This window comes from Bos taurus, chromosome 5 (assembly GCF_002263795.3).
Source record: "Bos taurus isolate L1 Dominette 01449 registration number 42190680 breed Hereford chromosome 5, ARS-UCD2.0, whole genome shotgun sequence".
Lineage (NCBI taxonomy): Eukaryota > Metazoa > Chordata > Mammalia > Artiodactyla > Bovidae > Bos > Bos taurus.
Genome location: NC_037332.1, coordinates 89,083,187 through 89,108,078, shown reverse-complemented (window position 1 = coordinate 89,108,078; position 24,892 = coordinate 89,083,187). Strand labels below are relative to the sequence as shown.

Below are 24,892 nucleotides of genomic sequence, written 5' to 3'. Positions count from 1 at the left end.
TGCTGAAGCTGAAACTCCAATACTTTGGCCACCTGATGTGAAGAACTGACTCATTGGAAAAGACCCTGATAATGGGAAAGGCAGGAGGAGAAGGGGACGACAGAGGATGAGATGGTTGGATGGCATCACCGACTCAATGGACACAAGTCTGAGCAAGCTTCGAGAGTTGGCGATGGACAGGCAAGTCTGGCGTGCTGCAGTCCATGGGGTCACAAAGAGTCGGACATGACTGAGTGACTGAATTGACTCATAAGACTCTCAGTTGATTTCTCTACAGAAATGCTGCAGGCCGGAAGAGAGTGGCAAAATATATTCAAAGTCCTGAAAGGGAGAAGTGTTAAACCTAGAATATTCTATCCAGCACAATTATCACTTATAATAGGAGGAAAAATAAAGGATTTCTAAGATAAGCAAAAACTAAAAGAGCACAGAAATACTAAACCTACCCTAAAAGAAATACTGAAAGGTCTTCTCTAAATAGAAAATGAGCAAGAAGTTATAGGAAAGAGGAAATCATAATTGGAAAGTAAATGACTTAAATTAGCCAGTTTACAAATCAAAAAGAAAATTATAAAACCTATTTGTGAAAGCAGATGATAAACACAAAGAACAGCAAAAGGATAAACAAGATGATGTAAAAAAGGAGAGAAAAACCATAAAATATGGGGAAGAAGAGTAGACAATGTAATTTATTTGTTTGTTTGTTTTAGAATGCATTTAAGCAGTCTAAACCAAGTATATATAGGAAGGGGTTAACACATTGAGAAACAGTACAATCACAAATCAAAAAAGGACAATAGATTAATAAAAGCCAGAAAGAGAACATAAGCATAAAATGAAATCAGCAAACCAAAAAAAAAAAAAAAAGAGAGAGAGAGAGAGAAAGGAACAAAGAAAAAATGCATAGTCAACTAAAAAACAAGCTTTAAAATGGCAATAAATACATATCTATCAATGATTACCTTAAATATCAATGGGTGAAATGCTCCAATCAAAAGTTGCAGAGTGCCAGACTGGATTTAAAAAAAAAAGCAAGAGCTTACAATATGCTGTCTACAAGAGACAAACCTTAGGGTAAAGGACACACATAGATTGAAAGTGAGGGGATGGAAAAAGATATTTAATATTTCATGGAAATGGAACTGACAAGACAGTGTGAGTTGCAATACTCATATCAGACAAAAAAGACTTTAAAACAAAGGCCATAAAGAAAGATAAAGAAGGATACTATATACTGGTAAAAGATAAATATGAGAAAAGTATTTTATAATCCTCAATATATACACACCTAATATAGGAACACACAAATACATAAAACAAATGCTAACAGATGTAAAAGGAGAAATTGATGGGAATACAATAATAGTAGGAGAATTTAACATGCCGCCTCCATCAATGGACATACCTTCTAGACAGAAATCAGTAAGACAATAGAGATCCTAAATGATCCAATAGAACAGTTAAACTTAATGGATATTTTGGGGACATTATATGCAAAAACAAAAACAGAAACAACAACAGCAAAAAACAAACAAAACCAAAAAACATTCTTTTCAAGTCCACATGGAACATTCTCTAGGATTGACCACATACTAGAACACAAAACTAAACTCGACAAATTTAAGAATATAAAAATTATTTCAAGCATCTCTCTGACCACAATGGCATAAAACTAGAAAACAACCACAAGGAAAGAAATGAGAAAAACACAATTACATGATGACCAAACAACATGCTACTATAAATAACCAATGGATCAACAAAGAAATCAAAGAGGAAATTAAAACATACCTTGAGAGGAAAACACACACAAAAACACAACCATACAAAATCTATGGGATGCAGCAAAAGCAGTGCCTAGAGGGAAGTTCATAGCAATACAGGCCTTCCTTAATTAGCAAGAAAAATCTCAAATAAGCAACCTAACTGACTACCTAAAATTAAAAAAGAGGAATAAACAATATCTTAGGTCAGCAGAAGGAAGGAAATAATAAATAAAGGTCAGGAAGGAAATAAAATTGATATTAAAAGACATTAGAAAAAAATCAATAAAACTAAGAGCTGGTACTTTGAAAGGGAAAACAAAATGATAAACCTCTGACCAGGCTCACAAAGAAAAGAGGACCCAAATAAACGAAATAAGAAAACACAAATGATACTGCAGAAATAGAAAAAAAGAGAGAGATAAAGAGAAAATATTATAAACAATTATATGACAACAAATTAGACAACCTAGAAGAAATGGACAAGTTTCCAAAAACATACAGTTCACAAAAATTGAATCAAGAAGAAACAAATAATTTGAACAAATTGATCATCATAAGTGAAATAAAACCTGTACTAAAAATAAAAATCTCCCTAGAAATAAAAGTCCAAGACCAGATGGCTTCACAGGCAAATTCTACAAAACATATGAAAAATAACCTACACTGACCCTTCTCAAATTCTTCCAAAAGACTGGTGAGGAGGAAACACTCCAAAAGACATTCTATGGAGCCACCATCACCCTAATATCAAAACCAGACAAAGACACCACCAAAAAAGAAAATTACAAGCCAATATCTTTGATGAACGTAGATGCAAAAATTCGACAAAATATTAGCAAGCTGAACCTGCAACACATAAAAAATATTTTAAATCACAGCCAAGCTGGATTCATGCCAATGTCACAAAAACATATTCAAATCAAGATAATATACCACATTAAAAAAGAAATGTCAAAATCCACATGATCATCTCAACAGATGCAGAAAAGCATTTGACAAAATTCTACATTCATTCACGATAAAAACTCTTATGAAACTGAGTATAAAGGAAACATATCTCAACATAAAGCCATTAATGACAAATTACAGCCATAATCCTCAGTGACGAAGAGCTGAAAGCCTTCCTGCTAAAATCTGGAACAAGACAAAAACCCCTTTCTTGCCACTTCTATTCAACATAGACGTATTCTAGCCACAGCTAAGTCCTAGCCATCAGACAAGAAAAGGAAATGAAAGGTATCCAAATTGGAAGGGCAGAGGGAAAATTGTCATTATATGTAGGTGACATAATACTATATAGAGAGAAACCTAAGGAATCCACACAAAAATTATTAGATCTAATAAATGAATTCAGCATAGTAGCAGGATACAATATTAACACATACAGAAATCACTTGCATTTTTTAACACTCATAATGAAATATCAGGAAAAAAATGTAAAAAAAAGGCTTTTAAAACCACACCCTCCAAATAGGAAAACAACCTAGGAATAAATCTGACCAAGGAGGTGAAAGGATTGTGTACTGAGAGCAATAAAACATTAAAAAAGGAAATTAAAGAGAATTCAAAGAAATGGAAAGATATCCCATGTTCTTCGATTGAAAGAATTAATATCGTTAAAATGGCAATACTACCCAAAGAAATCTACAGACATAATGCAACCTCTATTAAATTATCCATAACATTTTCACAGAACTCATAATACAAATAATCCAAATATTTATATGAAACATAAAAGATTCAGAATTGCCAAACCATTCAAAAAACTAAGATCATGAGATCCAGTCCCATCACTTCATGGCAAATAGATGGGGAAACAGTGTAAACAGTGACAGGCTTTATTTTCTGGGGCTCCAAAATCACTGCAGATGGCAACTAAAGCCATGGGATTAAAAGACACTTGCTCTTGGAACAAAAGCTATGACAAACCTATACAGTGTATTAAAAAGCAGAGGCATCACTTCGCTGACAAGGTCCATCTAGTCAAAGCTATGGTTTTTCCAGCAGTCATGTATGGATGTGAAAGTTGGACCATAAAGAAAGCTGAGCACCTAAGAATTTATACTTTTGAACTGTGGTGATGGAGAAAAGACTCTTGATAGTCCCTTGGACTGCAAGGAGATCAAACAGTTGATCCTAAAGGAAGTCAGTCCTGAATATTCATTGGAAGGACTGATGCTGAAGCTGAAACTCCAATACTTTGACCACCTGATGCGAAGAACTGACTCATTGGAAAAGACCCTGATGCTGGGAAAAATTGAAGGCAGGAGGAGAAGGGGACGACAGAGGATGAGATGGTTGGATGGCATCACCGACTTGAACACGAGTTTGAGCAAGCTCTCAGAGTTGGTGACGGACAAGGAAGCCTGGCATGCTGCACTCCAGGGGGTTGCAAAGAGTCAGACACAATTGAGCAACTAAACAACAACAAAAGCCACAGCAATGAAGAAGGAAAAGATATAAAAGAATTGAAATTGGAGAAGAACAAGTAAAACAGTCACTCTCTGCAGATGACAAGGTACTCTACATAGAAAATCCAGAAGATTCTAGAAATCTTCAGAACTGCTGCTGCTGCTGCTGAATGGGATTAAGTCACTTCAGTCATGTCCAACTCTGTGTGACCCCATAGACGGCAGCCCACCAAGCTCCCCTGTCCCTGGTATTCTCCAAGCAAGAACACTGGAGTGGGTTGCCATTTCCTTCTCCAATGCATGAAAGTGAAAAGTGAAAGGGAAGTCGCTCAGTCATGTCTGACTCTTCGTGACCCCATGGACTGCAGCCTACCAGGCTCCTCCATCCATGGGGTCTTCCAGGCAAGAGTACTGGAGTGGGGTGCCATTGCCTTCTCCGTCAGAACTGCTAGAGCTCATCAATGAATTTAGTAAGTTTGCAGGATACAAAATGAATACTCAGAAATCTTTTGTATTTCTATGTGTGTGTGTGTCAGTCACTTAGTCATGGCTGACTCTTTTGAGATCCCATGGACTGTAGCCCACCAGGCTCCTCTGTCCATGGGATTCTCCAGGCAAGAATATTGGAGTGGGTTGCCATTCCCTTCTCCAGGGGATATTCATGACCCAGGGATCAAACCTGGGTCTCCTGCATTGTAGGCAGATTCTTTACCACTGATCTAACAATAAAAGATCAGAAAGAGAAATTAAAGAAACAATCCCATTTACCATCAAATTGAAAAGAAGAAATATACCTAGGCATAATCCTACCTTAGAAGGCAAAAGATCTGTATTCTAAAAACTGTAAGACACTAATGAGAAAAATGGAAGATGAAGAACAAACTCTAGAAAGGGTATGGAGAAAAGGGAACCTTCCTACCTTGTTGATGGGAAAGTAAATTTGTGCTGTTATTTTGGAATACAATATGATATTTCCTAAAAAAATACTAAAAATAAAGTTGCCCACATAATCCAGCAATCCCACTCCTGGGCATATATCCAGAAAAATCTCTAATTCAAAGAGATATGTGCAGCCCTAAGTTCATAGCAGATCTGGTCATGATAGCCAAAACATGGAAACAACCTAAATGTTCATTAACAGATGACTGGATAAAGAAGATGTGGACATATACACTGAAATACTACTCAGCCATAAAACAGAACAAAATAATGTCATTTGCAGCAACATGGATGGGCCTAGAGATTATCATACTATGTGAAATAAGACAAAGTCAAATATTATATGATATTAATATCACTGTATAATCTAAAATAATAGTACAAGTGAACTTATTGACAAAACAGGAAGTCTCACAGACATAGAAAGCCAACTTATGGCTACCAAAGGAGAAAGACTGGGCGGAAGAGGAGGCATTAAATGGCAGAATGGGATTAACAGATACATACTACCATATATAAAACAGAAAAACAGCAAGGATTTACTGTATAGCACAGGGAAGTATATTCAATATCTTACAATAAACTAATTGAAAAGAACCCAGAAAAAAGAATATAGGTACATATATATGTATATCTACTTATATTAGGCTTCCCAGGTGGTGCTAGTGGTAAAGAACCCTCCTGCCAATGCAGGAGACATAAGAGACATAGGTTCACTCCCTAAGTTGGGAAGATCCCCTGGAGGAGGGCATGGCAACACACTCCATATTCTTGCCTGGAGAATCCCATGGACAGGGGGTGCTGGCAGGCTACAGTTCATGGGGTTGCACAGAGTCAGACAGGACTGAAGTGACTTAGTACACATATGTATATATGTAACCAAATCACTTTGCTGTATACCTGAAACACACTACTGTAAATCAACTGTACTTTAATATAAATAAACAAATAAATACATGAAATGATTATGTGAAACTCAGGTAAGGAAGGAAGTGAGGCTATAAGTAACATGGATTGAATTGTGTTTCCATCAAGAGAGATATTGAAATCCTAGTCCCCTGTATTAATGGATGTGCCCTTATTTGGAAATGAAGTCTTTGCAGATATAATCAAGTTAAGATGAGGTCCTGAGAGTAGACCCTAATCCAATGTGACTTGTGTCCTTTAAAGAACAGAAGATAGACAAGGCACACAGGGAGAAGATGACTGTGTGACAATGGAGGCAGAAATTAAAGTGATGCGCCTGTAAGCCAAAGAATGCCAATAGAATGGCAGTAAGTGCTAGAAGGTAGAAGAGAGAAGGAAATATTCTCCTCTGCAGATTTCAGAGGGAGCATGGCTCTGCCCACACCTTTGTTTTGGACTTGTCAGCTCTAGAACGAGATAATAAAGTCTTGCTTTTTTAAGTACCCAGTTTGTGGTCCTTTGTTGCAGAACCCCAGGAAACTCATTAATTCACGGTTAATTCATTTATGGTTGACCTCACAGCACAGGGACTGAGTTGAGTGTCTGTGGCCGAGGCTGGCCTTGCAAAACCTAAAATATTTACTAGTTGACATTCTACAGGAAGTTTGCTGAACCCTGGTCTACAGTATGGAAGTAGAATATATTCCCATGCAAGGCTGTGTATGAGAAACTCTGAATATCACGTAAAATAAGTATGATGTACATTCAAAATAGGAACATTTTGTGTGAAGTGTGAACTGAAGAGTTCAGAAATCGTATTAAAGAGTGAAATTGAGCAAGTTGAGAATAGACCAAGTTACATTCTTGAGGGAGAACTGTGAAAATGTAGCCCTTTTTGGCTGGTAAACAGTGTCTTGCCGTCAATGCACCAGTGGCCACCTGTCAGACACATTGAAAAGTCTAGGACTTGTTAGATGTTTGCTCACTATTTCTGATGCCAAGTGCTGGCTGATTGCTAAAATAAATTATTTGGTCTTACAGAGTCCGGATACACCATTTCTTCATTAAAATATTTATTTATCTTCCTTGTGTCTTTTTCTTTTATAGTAAAACGCCTTATAATAACATCTGACTATTAATTAATGATCTTGACCATTATGTGAACTGAAATTACATAACGATGATAACTTTGTCATTCAGTACTCTGTTATTTGAAATGTATATTTGAATACACAGTAGTTTAATCCTTAAAAACATCCTCTGAATCTTTTTTTTTAATTCTGCTCACCAAGGAAAAAATTGAGACTCAGTAAAGTGACCAGGGTCTTCCTAAGCAGTGCAATGGTAAAGAATCTGCCTGCAATGTAGGAGATGCAAGAGACACGGGTCCAGTCCCTGGGTTTGGGAAGATCCCCTGGAGAAGGAAATAGTAACCCCGCTTCAGTATTCTTGCCTGGAAAATTCCATGGACAGAGGAGCCAGGTGGATGACCAGACCAGGGTCACTGCCATTTAAGAAAATGGCAGATCTTGGTTAATTCTGGCAACAAATTCATTTATTGTTTAAAGTGCATGCAAGCTAATACTGCTCAAAATCCTCTAAAATGGTTCTCTTGAAAAAAGAATTTATTAGAATTGTAAAATTTCTCAGTGCAAAGAGTTCTTTGGAATTTACATAGAATGAACTCCTGAATGCCAAAAATTCAATGTTTTTCTTTTTCTCCCCTAGTTTTAAGATTTATAAAAATTGTGAGTGTTAAGCAATTGATCATGTCTCTTTGAGAATTAACTATTTCTGTAAACAACTCTGCAGAGCCTTAATCCTGACTTGATACATGGTCCCTGAAGATTCTAGAAAGAATCCCAATGGGGAAATAGACCATAGAGAGCCATACAGAGGTTGAGACCATGGACCTTTTAAAAAAAAAAAAATTCCAGTGATGTCCTCAAGGAGCGGCTGGCTTAAAAACTTCTTGGAAGGAGAAGGAGAGATCTTTGTTACAAACTTCCGTCCCTCCTCCTGCTTCTGTTCCCTTACCCTCTGCCCCCTGCAGAGTTCTGTTTTCTGGGAATCAGCAAGTAAGATCACAAGTAGTCTTTTCTTTTTTCACTCTCTCCCATAAAGAAAGCTTTATCACGTGCGGCCTTAAACTTGCAGCAAATTGCAAAGAAATGGCTCAAAGGCTTCAGCTCTTTCTGTGCCCTGGGAGCTGAGATGCACGTCAGTGGCTTTGCCAGCGTGGCCTGTTCCCTGCAGACTGCCAGAGAAAAGAGGCCAAGAGGAAAGAGAAAAGAGAAGAAACTGGCCAGGGGTGAGACCATGCCCTGTATCTTCACTTTGCCCTGATCTGCTCTGTGTCCAACGAGGCTCTCCCCACCTGACAAAATTGTTCAAAGCTGCTGTAGGATCCACCTGCTTCTTAAGGTTCTTGAGTGTGGTCCAGCCTCTTGCTGGGCACACGGAGGGGAAATGGCCATCTGATCTCCACCTACAGGTAAGATCTGGTTCTCTGCTTTCGTATTTCATGATGATCATATCAGAGTCTCACAGGAGAGAGGTCAATAAACCTTGTGTTCTGCACTGCACATGTCTTACTCATAACACTTCTCATGAAACTTGTGGGGGCCCTTGTAAGGCTGGTGGAAATGGGAAAGGAAACTGGTTAAAGAAGATAAACCCAGAAACTCAGATCTGGGTTCCAATTGTGACTCTGATGCATGTTTTATGGGTTATTTTGGACAAGTCCCTTAATTGCTCTGAGTCATATGATTTTTGTATAAAGCGAGAATTAAAGTGTTAACCTTGTTTTAAGGATTAGCACAAAGTATATAAATCACCAGGAACATAAAAAGTATTTGTTAAATCTGCATCTGACACAAACAGTTACTTGTAGTGAGGGGATCCGCTTTCTAAACAATGCATATTCCTTAGAAAGTACCTAGAGGTTATTTTCCCTCCTGAAGGAAGGGATCCTGGTGTCCACCAGACAAGCTAGTGTAAGGCTTTTCCTCATGGGAGATGACTAAAACAAGACAGTGATGGGAGTGGCTGCCTCTCTGACTCTCTCTGTGGGGTTGGTGGAGGCTGACTACTGGATGGAATCTGTTAACAAGATCAGGGCACAGCAGTCAGGCTATTTGCAGGATCCAGCTACAACCTTCCTAGCACACCTGCACTTTTTCAAGATGGGAATACTGATTATCTTCCAAACCTCTGTGAACAGAGAATTCCATTTTTGGAACTGAAATGAAGAAAAACTATTTACCTTTTTTTTTGGCCTCCAGAGTGAATTATACTCCAACCCGGAGTGTTGAAGGGAAACTTTGAGGAAATCTGTTCAAGTTGTGCGAGAAAAAGTAAGGATTTGCCAAACGCAAGTCCTGCTAAATAACTGCCCTCAGTCTATTTCTGCAATTGCTAATGGAGAGAGAGACAGGGCGAGGGCAAGTGTACTAGTAAGCCCAGAGGATTTCTCCATTCATGTCCCTGAGCATCGCCTTTCCTCTTCTTTTCACAGACAGATGAAAAGCTCAGTTCTCAATAATGTAGCCTCTTTGAAACATACTATACTTGAGAGGATATGCAAATTAACCATCAGGACTACAATGTCTTTTCAGTAAAACTATACAGTGTCAATATTTTGATCTAGATGTTATTTTGCCTTAATACAACATCAGTTAGGAATTCTCTTGTTCTGTTATCCCTTTGGATTCTAGTGAGAGTGATTTTTGTGTCAACATCTCTAAAGAGAAGACAATGTGTTTTGGTGTCCCAAGTTTTTAATATTATTTTCAACATTCTTCTCTCTTTAGCATTAGCATTCTAGATATGACCCTTTGAGTCTTTTCAATGTATGTTTACCATAACTAATAGTGTATTTTATTATTAAATAATTTATTATTTCTGGTCACTGACTTTACTATTATGACTGATGAGAAATATACCTGAACTCCTAAAATAGTAGTCCAGTGTGTATTACAGAGTTTAGTTTGTGGAAGAGAATTGCATTTTACATGGTAAATTTGATATTATTTATTTTGTATTTTAAAATCTTTCTGGTATATATTTCTTGCTGGGTGATATTTCTATATCTTTAATATTTAAAATATTTTTTCACATAGGAAATGTATATTCATTATATAAAAATTAGAAAATATGGACATACAAAACATTTTAAGAAGTCATCTGCAATGTCACCAGCCAAAAATAAAGTGTTAACCTATTTTTTAAATTTATTTATTTTTAATTGGAGGATCATTGCTTTATAATGTTGTTTGGTTTCTGCCATACATCACCATGAATCAGCCATAGGTATACATATGTCCCCTTCCTCTCGAACCTCCCTCCCACCTCCCACTCCATCCCACCCTTCTAGGTTGTCACAGAGCCAGGCTGAGCTTCCTATATTATACAGCGACTTTCCATTAGCTATCTACTTTACATATGGCAATGTATTTTTATGTATTTCAATAATACTCTCTCAATTTGTCCCACCCTCTCCTTTCCCTGCTGTGTCCATAAGTCTGTTCTCTATGTCTGAATCTCTATTCCTGCCCTGCAAATATGTTTAGCAATATCATTTTTCTAAAATCCATATATCTGTGTTAACATGATATTTGTTTTTTTTTTTTTTCTGACTTATTTCACTCTATATAATAAGCTCTAGGTTCATCCACCTCACTAGAACTGACAAAAATTCATTGCTTTTTATGGTTGAGTAATTTTCCACTGTTGTATATATGTACAACAGCTTCTTTATCTGTTCATCCATTGAAGGACATGTAGGTTGCTTCCATGCCCTGCTATTGTAAATAGTGCTGCAGTGAACACTGGGGCACATGTGTCTTTTTCAATTACGATTTTCTCAGGGTATATGCCAAGTAGTGGGATTTCTAGGTCATATGCTAATTTTATTCCTAGATTTTTAAGGAATCTCTGTACTGTTCTCCATCAAGGCTGTATCCAATTACAAAATTCCCACCAACAGTGCAAGAGGGTTCCCTCTTCTCCACATCCTCTCGATCATTTGTTTGCTGGAGATTTTTAATGATAGCCATTTTGACCAGTGTGATGTGATACCTCATTGTAGTTTTAATTTGAATTTCCCTAATAATAAGCAATGTTGAGCATTTTTCATGTGTTTATTAGCCTTCTGTATGTCTTCTTTGGAGAAACGTCTGTTTAGGTCTTCTGCCTGTTTTTTGATTGGGTCGTTTTTTTGATATTGAGCTGCATGAGCTGCTTATATATTTTGAACATTAATCCTTTTTCAGTGTCTTTATTTGCAATTATTTTCTCCCACTCTTAGGGCTGTCTTCATTTTGTTTACGGTTTCCTTTGCTGTACAAAGCTTTTAAGTTTAATTAGGTCCCATGTATTTATTTATATTTCTATTTTTCTAGGAGATGAGTTGTAGAGAATCTTGCTGTGATTTATGTCAAAGTGTGTTCTGCTTAGCTTATCTTTATGTAAGGTGTTATGAGTGTTCTAATTTCACTCTTTTATATATAGCTGACCATTTTCTTAGGACCATTTATTGAAGAGACTATCTTTTCTCCATTATATATTCTTGCCTCCTTTAACAAAGATAAGGTACCCATGGATTTAACTCTGGGCTTTCTATCTTGTTCCATTGGTCTTTACCCTTGCTAAGTCACTTCAGTCATATCTGACTCTTTGCAACCCTATGGACCTAACCTGCCAGTTCCTCTGTCAATGGAATTCTCTAGGCAAGAATACTGGAGTGGGTTGCCATGCTCTCCTCCAGGGGATCTTTCCAGCCTAGGGATCAAAACTGCATGTGTTATATCTGCCTGCATTGGCAGTGGGTTCTTTACCATTAGCACCACCTGGGAAGCCCTCCATTGGTCTATGTTTCTGTTTTTATGCCAGTGCCATACTGTCTTGGTTGCTGTAGTTTTGTAGTATAGTCTGAAATCAGGAAGCCTGATTCCTCCATCTCCATTTTTATTTCTCAAGATTTCTTTGGCTGTTTGGGGTCTTTAGTGTTTCCCTACAAATTGCGAAAGGGCAGTATAATCATTTTCACAATATTCATTCTTCTGATCCAAGAACATGATATACTTTCCATTTGTTCATGTCTTCTTTGATTTCTTTCATCAGTATGTATAGTTTTCTGTATACAGCTCTTTTGTCTCCTTGGGTGAGTTTATTCCTAGATATTTTTATTATGGTGAATAGGATTGATATCTTGATTTCTCTGGGTTTTTATTTATAGGGTATAGGAATGCAAGGGATTTATGTGTATTGATTTTGTATTCTGCAACTTTACTAAATTCACTGATTAGCTCTAGTAATCTCCCGATAGTATCTTTAGGGTTTTCTATGTATATTATTGGGCTTCCCAGGTGGCACTAGTATAGTATCATGTCATCTGCGAACAGTGAGAGTTTTACTTCTTTTCCCATCTGTATTCCTTTTATTTCATTTTCATCTCTGATTGCAATGGATAGGACTTCCAACTATATGGCATAATAGTGGTGAGAGTGGGCACCCTTGTCTAGTTCCTGATCTTAGAAGAAATGGTTTCAGTACCATTGAGAATAATATTTGCTGTGGGTTTATCATATACGGCCTTTATTGTAGTTGAGGTAGGTTCCTTTCATGCCACATTTTCTCAAGAGTTTTCTCATAAATAGATGTTGAATTTTATCAAAAGCTTTTTATGCATGTACTCAGATTATCATATGATGTTTATCTTTCAATTTGCTAATATGGTGTACCACACTGATTGATTTGCATATATTGAAAATTCTTGCATCCCTTGGATAAACCCAACTTGATCATGGTGTGTGATCTTTTTAATGTGTTGTTGGGTTCTGTTGGCTAGAATTTTGTTGAAAAATTTTGCATCATGTTCATCCGTGATATTGGCCTATAATTTTCCTTTTGGGGGATGTCTTTGTCTGGCTTTGGTATCAGGGTGATGGTGGCCTCATAGAATGAGTTTAGAAGTATTCCTTCCTCCACAATGTTTTGGAAGAGTTTGTAAGAGAATATAGGTGTTAGCTCTTCTCTAAACATTTGACAGAATTCACCTGCGAAGCCATCTGGCCCTGGGCTTTTGTTTTTTGGGGGGAGATTTTGGATCAAAGCTTTGATTTCAGTGCTTGTGATTGGCTTGTTCAAAATTTCTTTTTTCCTAGTTCAGTCTTGGCAAGTTGAACTTCTCTAAGAATCTGTCCATTTCTTCCAGGTTATCCACTGCATTGGCATATAGTTGCTTGTGATAGTCTCCATTGATCCTTTGTATTTTTGCTTTGTCTGTTGTAATCTCTCCCTTTTACATCTGTATTTGCCTTATATAATAAGCTGCTCCTATGTTTTGTGCATAAACATTTACATTTGTTACATTCTTTGGTTGACCTCTTGATCTTTATATAGTGTCCTTCCTTATCTCTTATATCATGCTTTATTTTAAGGTCTATTGTCCCTGGTACAAGAATTGCTACTCCAGCTTTCTTTTGATTTCCACTTGTGTAGACTGTTCTTTTCCACCCTCTTACTTTCAGTCTGTATGTGTCTCTATGTCTGAAAAGTCTTTTGTAGATAGTATAGGTCTTGTTTTTTTATCCATTCAGCCAGTCCGTGCTTTTGGCTTTCTACTTTAATCTATTTACATTTAAAGTAGTTATTGATACATATGTTTCTATTGACATTTTGTTAATTTCTTTTAGTTTGTTTCTATAGAACTTTTCCTTCTTTTGTGTATCCTTCCTATAGAAGTCCCTTTAGCATTTGTTGTAAAGCTAGTTTGATGATACTAAATCTCTTAGCTTTTGTTTGTTTGTAAAGATTTTGATTTCTCCATCAATTTTTCATGAAATCCTTGCTGGGAAGAGTGATCTTGGTTATAGATTTTTCCCTTTCATTACTTTAAATATATCCTGCCATTCCCTTCTGGCCTGCAGAGTTTCTGTTGAAAGATCAGCTGTTGACTGTATGGGGGTTCCCTTTTATATTACTTTTTGCTTTTCCCTTGCTGCTTTTAATATTTTTCCTTGGATTTAATTTTTGTTAGTTTGATTAATATGTGTCTCAGCATGTTTCTCCTTGGGTTTATCCTGTATGGGACTCACTGTGCTTCTTGGACTTCATTTTTGACTATAATCTTTTCACAAGTTTTCTCAGACCCTTTCATTTTCTCTTCTGCTGCTGCTGCTGCTGCTAATTCGCTTCAGTCATGTCCGATTCTGTGCGACCCCATAGATGGCATCCCACCAGGCTCCTCTGTCCCTGGAATTCTCCAGGCAAGAATACTGGAGTGGGTTGCCATTTTCTTTTCTATCTCTTCTTCTGGGACCCTATAATTCAAATGTTGGTCTGTTTAATATTGCTCCAGAGACTCTTGAGACTATCCTCAATTCTTTTCATTCTTTTTTTTCCTATATTCTGCTCTTCAGCAGTTATCTCCAATATTCTATCTTCCAGCTCCAATACTTTGAATACTCCAGCTACAATACTTTGAATACTCCAGCTCCAATACTTTGAAGCTTCAATATTTTGCCTACTTGTAGCAAAGACCTGACTCATTGGAAAAGACCCTGATGCAGGGAAAAATTGAGGGCAAGAGAAGAAGTAGGTGACAGAGGATGAGATGGTTGGATGACATGACTGACTCAATGGACATGAGTTTGAGCATACTCAGGGAGACAGTGAAGGACAGGGATGCATGGCATTCTGTAGTTCATGGGGTTGTAAAAAGTCAGATATGACTTAGCAATTGAACAACAGCAAATTTTCCAGCTCACTTATCCATTCTTCTGCCTTAATTATTCTGCTATTGATTCCTTTTAGAGTATTTTTAATTTTAGTAATTGGGTTGTTTGTCACTGTCCACTCTTTTATTTCTTCTAGGTCCTTGTTAAATGTGTTAAATAATTTTCTCCATTCTACTTTTGAGAGTTTGCATCATCTTTACTATCATTACTCTGAATTCTTTCTCAGGTAGTTTGCCTCTTTCCCTTCATTTATTTGGTTTTGTGGGCTTTTACCTTGTTCCTTCATTTGCGCAGTGTTTCTTTTTCATTTTATCTATCTTACTCTGTTTTAGGTCTCCTTTCCCTAAGCTATAGGGTCTTAGTTCCTCTTGGTTTTTGTCTCTGCCCTCAGTGGGTGAGGCTGTTCTAATGGCTTGAGTAGGCTTCATTTTGGGCTTCATGGACACTGTGCCTGTGTTCTGGTGGAAGAGGGTTTTCTTTCCCTCTGATGGGCAGCACTATGTGAGGTGGTGTGTTTTGGGGTGTCTGTGGGAAGCCTATCTGCTGACAATCGGATTTATGTTCTTGTCTTCCTTGTTTGGGTGAGGCATCCTACATGGAGTGCTGCCAGGTCTTGGATACAGGTGGAGGTCTTCAAGAGAGTTCTCACTAATTAATACTCCCTGGGGTCAGGAGTTCTCTGTCAGTGCAGTGTTCCAGACTCAGTGTTCCCATGCCACAGGCTCAGGCCTCATCTCTGGTCAGGAAACCAACCAGAGGCTACAGTGATGGCTCCACCCCTGCGTGTGACTCAGCAGTAGCACCCTGCACCCATTGGCTGCCCCACTTTCCTCCGAAGGTATTCCCTGCCACTATCTCCCTCCCATTCCCTCGGGCCGTCTCCCCACAGTCAACAGCAGTCCTCACCCTGGGATTGCTCTCCAGTCCCTGTGCTCCAGCGCCCGACTGCTGCATGTTCCAGTGGACTTGCATACGTGACCAGGGTATGTAGGCCTGCAGCACAGATCATCTATGTGACTCTCACTCCATTCAGACTGTCACAGATCAGCTCCTCTACTCTCCAACAGCCTTCCCCTTGGTTCCAATCTATTGCCTCAAAGTGGTGGTCTTGCCCTTGTTTTCAGCTCCCCCACACCCTGGGTGCAGGTCCAGTTCGCTCACTCTTCTCTTCTTTTCCCCTTCCTTCCTGCATATTACTGAGATTTGTGTGGATCTATATACTCCTTTCTGGTGGTCAGGGACTCCTGCCTGTTCTCAGCTGGTGCTGTGCAAGATCTGCATCTGAAGGTGTATTCCTGATGCATTAATGAAAAGAGGTGTACTGTTGTCTACCTACTCCTCTGCCATCTTTTCTTTCCCTAATCTGTTCTCTATAAACTTTCTGTAGCTTTGTTTCTATGTATACACACCAGTGGATGTATGTGTTTCTATTATAAAGTAGTGTTTTATACATATATATATTGTTTTTAAACACTGTATTTTTAAAATCAACTCTGTAATAAAAATAGTTTTATATTTCTATATTCACTTCTTTACACTAATTTCTAATGATTTCAAAGATTTCCTATGTGAGTACACCGTAATTTGTGGACATTTAGGTAATCTTTTAAAAGTAATATGTCTCTACAGGGGTTTAATTAAAGGTATTTTTGTAGTAAAGATACCTATTTAACTCAATGCTTCACAAATGTTCTTTCACTGTTCTGGCAAAATGTCATTCTGAAAAGCTAGTTTTAATGATTAAGTGGTTATAAGAAGCTGGCTGGGTCATCCCAGTGCACCAGCCGCAAGCATCCTGTATCCTGCATCGAACCTGGACTGGCAATACGTTTCATATATGATATTATACATGTTTCAACCAATACAATATTGTAAAGTAATTAGCCTCCAATTAAAATAAAAAATTTTATATTAAAAAAATAAAAAGGACTATTTGACAAAAAAAAAAAGAAGCTGGCTGTTGGTATCAAACGGTAAAAAAGAATATCTATGTATTCAATTTCTTAAAAATTTTAAAATCATGAATGCCTATTGAACTTTATATCACCTGATATGCTGCATCTTCTGAAGCATATTATTATTATTTTTTATTTTGAATTTTTCAGCTTTATTGAAATATGATTGACAATAAAGATTGTATATATGTAAGGTATACAATGTGATGTCTTGATATATTATACATGTAACCTTTAAAATTTTTAATATGATGATATAGGTGAAAAGTTCCTAATATTAATCAATTGTTATATATTTTAATGTTAATTATAGAATTTTAATTAATTGTATTTTCTAGTATTTTATTTAGGGTTTTGGCATCTCTAAGTTGGTTCTTTTCATTTTTGGTGCTGTCTTAATGAGATTTTGTTATCAAGATGATTCTGGCTTTGGTCAAATGAATAGAGACTATTAGCATCTGTTTCCATTATCTACTATTTTTCCTTAAAGGATATTCCTTGATAAAGCACCCCTGTTACATCATCTAATCTTACTTTTTTTATTTAGGGGCTAGGTTTAGAGTATTTTTGTTACTGTCTTCCTTAGCTGTGTTTTTCTCCTGGTTTGTATCAATATAGCGACTTATATTTGCTAGAAAGTTATCCATTTTGGAAAGACCTTAAAGTTATTTCTATATAATTTCCATAATTTTTATTTTGTATTCTCCTAAACATCTGTGTTTAGATCTTACAAATATTGTGTTCTTGTGTCTTTGTCTTTTGCTCTTGTTTAGAATTCTCTGCTCTTTGTTTATTTTTTGGCTTTAAAATTTTTTGTTTTCCTCACTTTCCTTTATCCATTTTTAAAAAGTTAAATTTATGCATGTTTATGAAATTGAATAATCTAAAAGTATAATAGCAAGTTTAAAACAAAAACAAGTCCTTGACCTACCCTTCTCAACCCATTTCTCATTCCCTGGAGAAAACCCCGTCCACTTTTAAATCTTTTAGGTCTTTCTTCTGTTATTTAACTCCATATCTCAAAATACAATCTGTTCACTGCTATTTCTTGATTTTTCAATTTAAGATACTATCTAGGAAATCAAACTATGAAAGATGATACTGAGTATCATAGAACAAGCATTACATAAAGTCAAGGTAATATACACATGCATGTGGGTGATCAGTAGCTCGATTGTGTCCCCACGGACTGTTGTGTGCCATGGACCATAGCCCACCTGGCTCAGAGACGCCATGGACTGTAGCCCATCAGGCTTCTTTGTCCATGGGATTCTCCATGGAGTATTCTTTGTACTCTTCTCCATGGACAAGAATACTAGAGTGGGTTGCCATGCGTTCTTCCAGGAGCTCTTCCGAAGCCAGGGATTGAACCCGCATCTCCTACACTGGCAGGCAGATTCTTTACCACTAAGTCAGCTGGAGATACTATCTATGAATTCAAACTATGAAAGATGAGATTGGATAGACATAGAACAATCATTACATAAAGGCAAAGTAATACACATATAAAATCATTTTAAATTTCTACCACAGAATGTTGAGTTTTATCCCTAATGTCATTCTTTTAATGTGATGAGAATATAGAAAATCTCTATTTATGTATAAATACATCATCAAATAAACATTAGGGTGATCCAGAAGTTATTTTATTTCTAAATCCCTTCACTAAGATCACTTTAGCAGGCAGGCAGTGAGCTATATGGAATCCTAAAGAAGTGGGGGCATAGGATATGTAAATAGTGATGAGAATCAAAAGAAAAGTTTAGAGTATATGAACCTGTGAAAAATTTGGTAAGGACAAAGGAGGGTGGGAAATTAGACTCAGGAAAGGAGGTATCTTACTTAAAAGCACACCAAAGACTACTTGGGCCTGAATGAAAACTAAGCCTGAGGCATAAATCATGCAGCTTCCCTATTTGTCAAACTACAATGTTACACAGAGTGGTCCCCTTCTCCCCCCACCCATGTTTTAAGACTTCCTTTGGATGCTACAGCCTTACAGGAGTCACAGTGTATTGTAGGCATCTACCAGGGGCATCAGTCTTTTCTATTCATTCCACAAAGATAATAGATTTAAAGGTTTTAAAGACTTAATTCCAATGAATCAATATTCAAATGGCTGAATTCCTCTTCCTCACTTCCTGCTTGCCTCTAGTTTTAGTTGGCAAGACCACAAAGTTAGCAAAATTCTCCCTCTTTATTTATTCCAAAGGCAACATTTAAATTTATTCTTTGCTATAATGAGGCTTACTGGAGGGATTGAGAAAGAATGCTGGCTACAGACTCCCAATAGCAGGATTACTTAATCAGTTATCCTGGTCGATTTTAATTGAAAAACTTTGCCAACTTACTGTGGTAAAATAAGGGAGCTTCACATAGTGTTATGTCTACAGAATTGTGATCTACTGTGAAATAAAATCATTGTTTCACAAACTGCATGGAAATTAAAACTGGATGTGTACTAATTTTTTTTTTTTTTTTACTTTAAAAATCAACTTTGACAGATCAGAATCAAGGAACTTTTTCAAAATGGACACTTCATCCAAAGAAAATATCCGGTTATTCAGCAAAAATTCCATGCAACCTGTTGGGAGGCTTTCTTTTCAAACAGAATATCCCTCCCCAGAGGAGAAACAACCCTGCTGTGGTCAACTAAAGGTAACAAGCAATTAAGAGATTAACAACCCTAAGTGGTTAACTGAAGAGTGTCAGAGAATTTGATAGAGTCATGCTCTTGGCTCCCGATCCAGATATTTTCTACACATTGTAACTACAAGTGAGAAATTTTTTCCATTTTAAAAAATAATCTTAACTCATGGTTGCCAGGGGGAAGGATGGCGGGAGGGATAGTCAGGGAGTTTGAAATGAACATGTATGCATTGCTATACTTAAAATGGATAATCAACAAGGACCTACTCTATAGCACATGGAATTCTGCTCAATGTTATATGGCAGCCTGGTTGGGAAGGAAGTTTGGGAGAGAATACATACATGGCCGAGTCCCTTTGCTCTCTACCTGAAACTCTTAATCAGCTATACCCCTGTACAAAATACAGAGTTTAAAATGAAAAATAAAAAGTGATCTTAGATGACATTTATGAAAATCACATTTTGCCAGACAGCAAAAGCAATCTTTGCTTGACCATGCAGGTTAAATTTCTAATTACTTTTCTGGCTTACTTGAATGTCCCTCCTAAACAGAAAGAAGAGAGGTAAAAGAAACTATTATTTATTAAATATCTACCAATGATCAGTTACTATGCTATGCACAGTTGCAACATTTAATCTACAAAACATCCATTTTATTCCTGTTCTATAAACAAAAATTTTGACTTTCCTACTCACATGGTAAGGGACAGAATTCCCTTTTAAATGGAACTCAATGTGTCTCCAAGTTCCTGTACCTTCTTCACATCAAACATATTCAATGCTTTTTCCATATAATCTACCTATGGATACTCCATCACAGACCCAGGAAAAACAAAACACACAAGCCAGATATCAAACAAATATTTTGTTCATTGAATAAGAATCTGAGTGTTGATTTAACTTTAATACGAACTTAATCACTAGGAATAGTAGTTCTACTTCTCAGTCTATTGTGTTCCTGCTGGAACATGTACCATCCTTGTGAAATACAGTCATGAGTAATAGACTTGTGATAACATGTTAAGTGTCTAGTTTATGGTTTTTATTTTCTTACCTTTCAATGGCTCCTTCCTCCTTCTGCTTCCCCAAGCAATGGATTTTCTTTTCAAAGCCAAGACACCTTTAAATATCCTTTGCGGAGGGGAGGTGAAAGGGAAAAAAGAAATTCGATATACATTATAAATGAAAATCTATTACTTCTAAGAAAATTTGAATTTTTAGAACTTCACCTGAGCTTGAGGTGGGAAGAAGACTGTTACTGTGCTTGAATGAAATCATCGATGGTAACAAGCTTGTTCCATGGTTCTTGGTTTGTGTTTGTCTCTTTGTTTATCAAATTTCCAGTTTTAGGTCAGGCTGGATTTAGACTAAGTGTGACCTGTCATATTTTCCAGGTGTTCTTGGGTGCCCTGTCTTTCGTATACTTTGCCAAAGCACTGGCAGAAGGCTATCTGAAGAGCACCATCACTCAGATAGAGAGAAGGTTTGATATCCCTTCTTCACTGGTGGGCATTATTGATGGTAGTTTTGAAATTGGTATGTATTACAGATACCTGACTTTACTTTTAAGTACAAAGTTTCTAGGCATGACTGAAGGACATCCTCACTGCACATTGTTATCTGCTGTATGTGTAAAATCAGACTTTATGTGTAAGATTTTGGACATAATTTGCCACGGCCTTGGGCTACAATGTGTACATACGTGCTCAGCCATGTCCGACTCTTTTGTGACTCCAGCGACTGTAGCCCACCAGGCTCCTCTGTCCACTGAATTTCCCAGGCAAGAATACTAGAGTGGGTTGCTATTTCATTCCTCAGGGAATCTTCCCGATCCAGGGATCGAACCCAGGTCTGTTGCACTGCAGGTGGATTCTTTACCACAGAGCCACCTGGGAAGCCCTGTGCTACCAGGCAATTTGTTCTCTCCAAGTAAACAATTAACGTCCTGTCCCAGATTTTCTCTATCATATGACTCACACACATTTTCAATCAGAGTGAGATTTTTTTCAAGGAGAGAGGGTGAAATGCTGCTGGTATTTTGAGTTAGAAGTATATAGGAAACATCTTTACAAAAGTTATATTCTGGAAGCCCTGTGATTCAAAATTTGGAAGAATTCAAAGGAGGTCTTTGAATTATTACAATAAAATTTTTACAATAAAAATGTATTGTGATAATTTAAGAAAAAGCTAAGCCATAAAAGGAGTGTTTCTGCCCAGTGGCCTAGAAACAAGATAAAGGAATTCTATTAACAACAACACTAGAGCAAAGCAGGAACCAAAAATTCTACTCTCTGGGGTCTTTGGTTAGCCACCAACTCTATACTTCCTCTTAGGACTTGAAAAGACCAAGAGATTTTAGTCACTGTTTTGGAAGTATTTTAAAGAGTGTAATCCCACTTACTCTTCTTCCTAAACTGATAAACTAAGAGTCTTTGATCTTTGGTTGAAATAAACAAATTAGTAGCCTCTGTGATCCTTACTGCCTATTGAAATTCAAGTAACGTGCTATAATAATGGCTCCAGGTTCGGCTTCACTTGAACCTTTAGAAGAGTGAAGAAATATTTTTCAACTCTTCAACAATTACTTTTTTCATTCTGTTGGGTCATAGGCTAGCAAGCCCTGTACTTGGCCTAGCTTTTTTTTTAAGATTTTTTTTTAATTGAAGAATAATTGCTTTACAGTCTTGTGTTGGTTTCTGCTGTACATCAATGTGAAGCAGCCACAGGTATATATACTTCCTCTCCCTCTTGAACCTCCCTCCCACCTCTCTCCCCATCTGACCCCTCTAAGTTGTTACAGAGTCCCGGTTTGAGTTCCCTGAGTCATAAAGCAAATTCCTATTGGCTATCTATTTTACATATGGTAATATATGTTTTCATGTTACTTTCTCCATACATCTCACCCTCTCCTTCCTCCCCCCACCCCACCACCCCCACCATATTCCTAAGTCTCTAACTGAAGACATAGAGCCTGGAGTCAGTGACAGAGACATCAACGGTTTAACTGAGAAGCCTTACCTGTCTGAAGCAATGCCCTGGAGCAACGCCCCACCGTGTATGAAGAAGAGGGCAGGCAGGAAGACATGGTGGTAGTCTTTGCTCCAGGGGAGGAGCGGGGAGCTTACCATTCATAGGGGGAATTCATTTCAGGTTGGCTCATTTGTTTCCCAGGACCAGTAGGAGACACACCCCCTCATTGCCCCTTTGATAAGCTATTCTGTGGAGATGTTCTGATCTGAAGTTAGAATAATCAGTAGCTGGAGGGGCAAGTATATAGGAAGGTCAGTCATGTGAGTAGGGTGTAACTGAAGCATGCCATGGTTGGACAGGGGATGTGCAGAGAGCAAGAGAACAGTTGTCTTGGGTGACCTGATCATACAAGTTCATACTATGTATTTCAGTTCTTACCCTAAATAACTTGAGAAGGAAATGGCCACCCACTGTAATGTTCTTGTCTGGAAAATCCCATGGACAGAGAAGACTGGTGAGTTACAGTCCCTGGGGTTGCAAAGAGCTGGACATGACTTAGTGACTGAGCATGCACGCTAAATAACACAGTAAGAATGAAGAGAGTATATAGGTAATCTTTTACCTTCAGATTTTTGCTTCCCAAATCCATCTTTCATCACCTTATCAGAAAAAAATGTCTTGGATCAGTGCTAGTCAAACATTAACATTCACACGAATGACTGGACAATTTTGTTAAAATGCATAGACTGATTCTGTAGGAAAGGAAGTAAGGTCCTGCATATCTAACAAGTTTCAATACAATGTTAATGCTATTCATCTGTGTAACAAGTTTATGAAACATCTGATTGTATCACTCCCTTGTGTAAACTCCTTAGGTCAGTGGTTCCCAACCTTTTTGGCAACAGGGACCAGTTTCATGGAAGACAATTTTTCCATGAATGGATGGGGTGGGGGGAATGGTTTTGAGATGATTACATTGCAATAAGTATATTACATTTATTGTTCACTTTATACCTATTATTATTATATTGTGATATATAATGAAATTACTGTATACCTCACCACAATGCAGAATCAGTGGGAGCCCTGAGCTTATTTTCCTGAGCTCAGGCAGTAATGTGAGCAATGGGGAGCTTCCTGTAAATATAGATGAAGCTTCACTCACTTGTCCAGTGCTCACCTCCTGCTATGTCCCCCGTTCCTAATAGGCCACAGACTAGTACTAGTCCATGGCCCTGGGGTTTATGGGACCCCTGCCTTAGATAGGTCTGGTTAGTAGATGCATTCTTTGATGCCTGCCCTACCTACAACCCCAAATAGAATGGAAAACCATGGATGAACTTCCCTGGTGATCCAGTGGTTAAGAATCTACCTCAAATGCAGGGGATGTGGTTTCAATCCTTGCTCAAGGAAGATTTCACATGCCTTGGGGCAACTGAGCCTGGGAGCCACAACTACTAAAGCTTGCATGCCCTAGAGTTCATGCCCCACAATAAGAGAAGCTACCACACAATGGGAAGCCTGTGCCCTACAACTAGAGACTAGCTTCTGCTTGCCGCAACTAGAGAAAGCCGGCACACAGTAATGAAGACCCAGCACAGCCAAAAATAACAAAAAAGGCCATGGAGAGTCAAGGTAAAGGTAACACTGCATCAAGAGAAGAAACAAGTACAAAGAGGAAACTGATGCAGATCAAAAGAATAAATTAGATTTACAGAAAGAAGAAGAAATACACAGATATAAAATTACACATGAAATATTTCTTTGATTATTGCTTACTCTAGGTTATAGTATAAAAACATTTTAGAGCTAAAGAAACTTAGAATCTGTTTCAAACTTACTCTTAGATTCCCAGACCCCAGTGCAAAACTTGAGAGGATGTATATTTAATAGAGGATACTAACGTTACATAGGAAGTGAAAAAGGACCCTGAGTCTAAATTCATATTAACCCTTCCAGAGCATTCGAAGGATAGAAATTGTTTACTGGATTAGATGCAATAAAAGTCCTCTTACTTCCATTGCAAAACTTTATCCCAAACATCAAGGGATTGCTCTAGTTAATTGCAAGCCCTAGTTTTCCAGAAAAGTGGGTTTCCTGACTATAATTTTAATTCATTCCTTTGTTTCTCTCCACATTCCTTCCTTCCAGTGTTCTGGACCCATTCCTACCCTCTGTCTCTAGCTTTAAATTATTCAATTATTTTTTAGAGAACAATTTCATTTATCTCTAATATCAATTGTCATTATCATCTAATATCCACATGCTGGACATTCCGTTTCTTCCCAAGTATACTGGTTTTCCCCAAAGGACTCTTTCTCAAACAATGGCCAGGAAAGTAAAATTTTATCTATATTAAGACCTACTAATATTTCTAGATATTAATCATTACAAATATTTTCCCAGGTGTTTTCTTCTAAATATGTAAAAGCTTTTGCTTTTTAAGGCAGTTTTGGGTTCACAACAAGAGTGAGCAGATAGAGATTTCTCATATACCCTCTACCTGCACACATTCATAGCCTCCCGCATTATCCACATCCCCCACCAGAGTGGGA

The 24,892-nt window shown here is 37.5% G+C and overlaps 1 protein-coding gene across 5 annotated transcripts in view; it reads left to right on the top strand.

Annotated features, from left to right (window-relative positions):
• Positions 1-8,083: 8,083 nt before the first annotated feature.
• SLCO1C1 (solute carrier organic anion transporter family member 1C1) overlaps positions 8,084-24,892 on the top strand; it is an 86,723-nt gene continuing 69,914 nt past the window's right edge. Inside the window, exons 1-3 of one of the 5 annotated variants that reach the window (XM_005206939.5) lie at positions 8,084-8,516; positions 19,223-19,376; positions 20,762-20,903. In XM_005206939.5, the coding sequence (XP_005206996.2) occupies positions 19,248-19,376; positions 20,762-20,903 (271 nt within the window). In that variant the 5' untranslated portion in view covers positions 8,084-8,516; positions 19,223-19,247. Of the gene's footprint in view, positions 8,517-19,222; positions 19,377-20,761; positions 20,904-24,892 lie in introns of those variants that run through there. The other 4 variants (XM_015471233.3, XM_005206940.5, NM_001191509.3 and 1 more) reach the window with 4 other exon arrangements.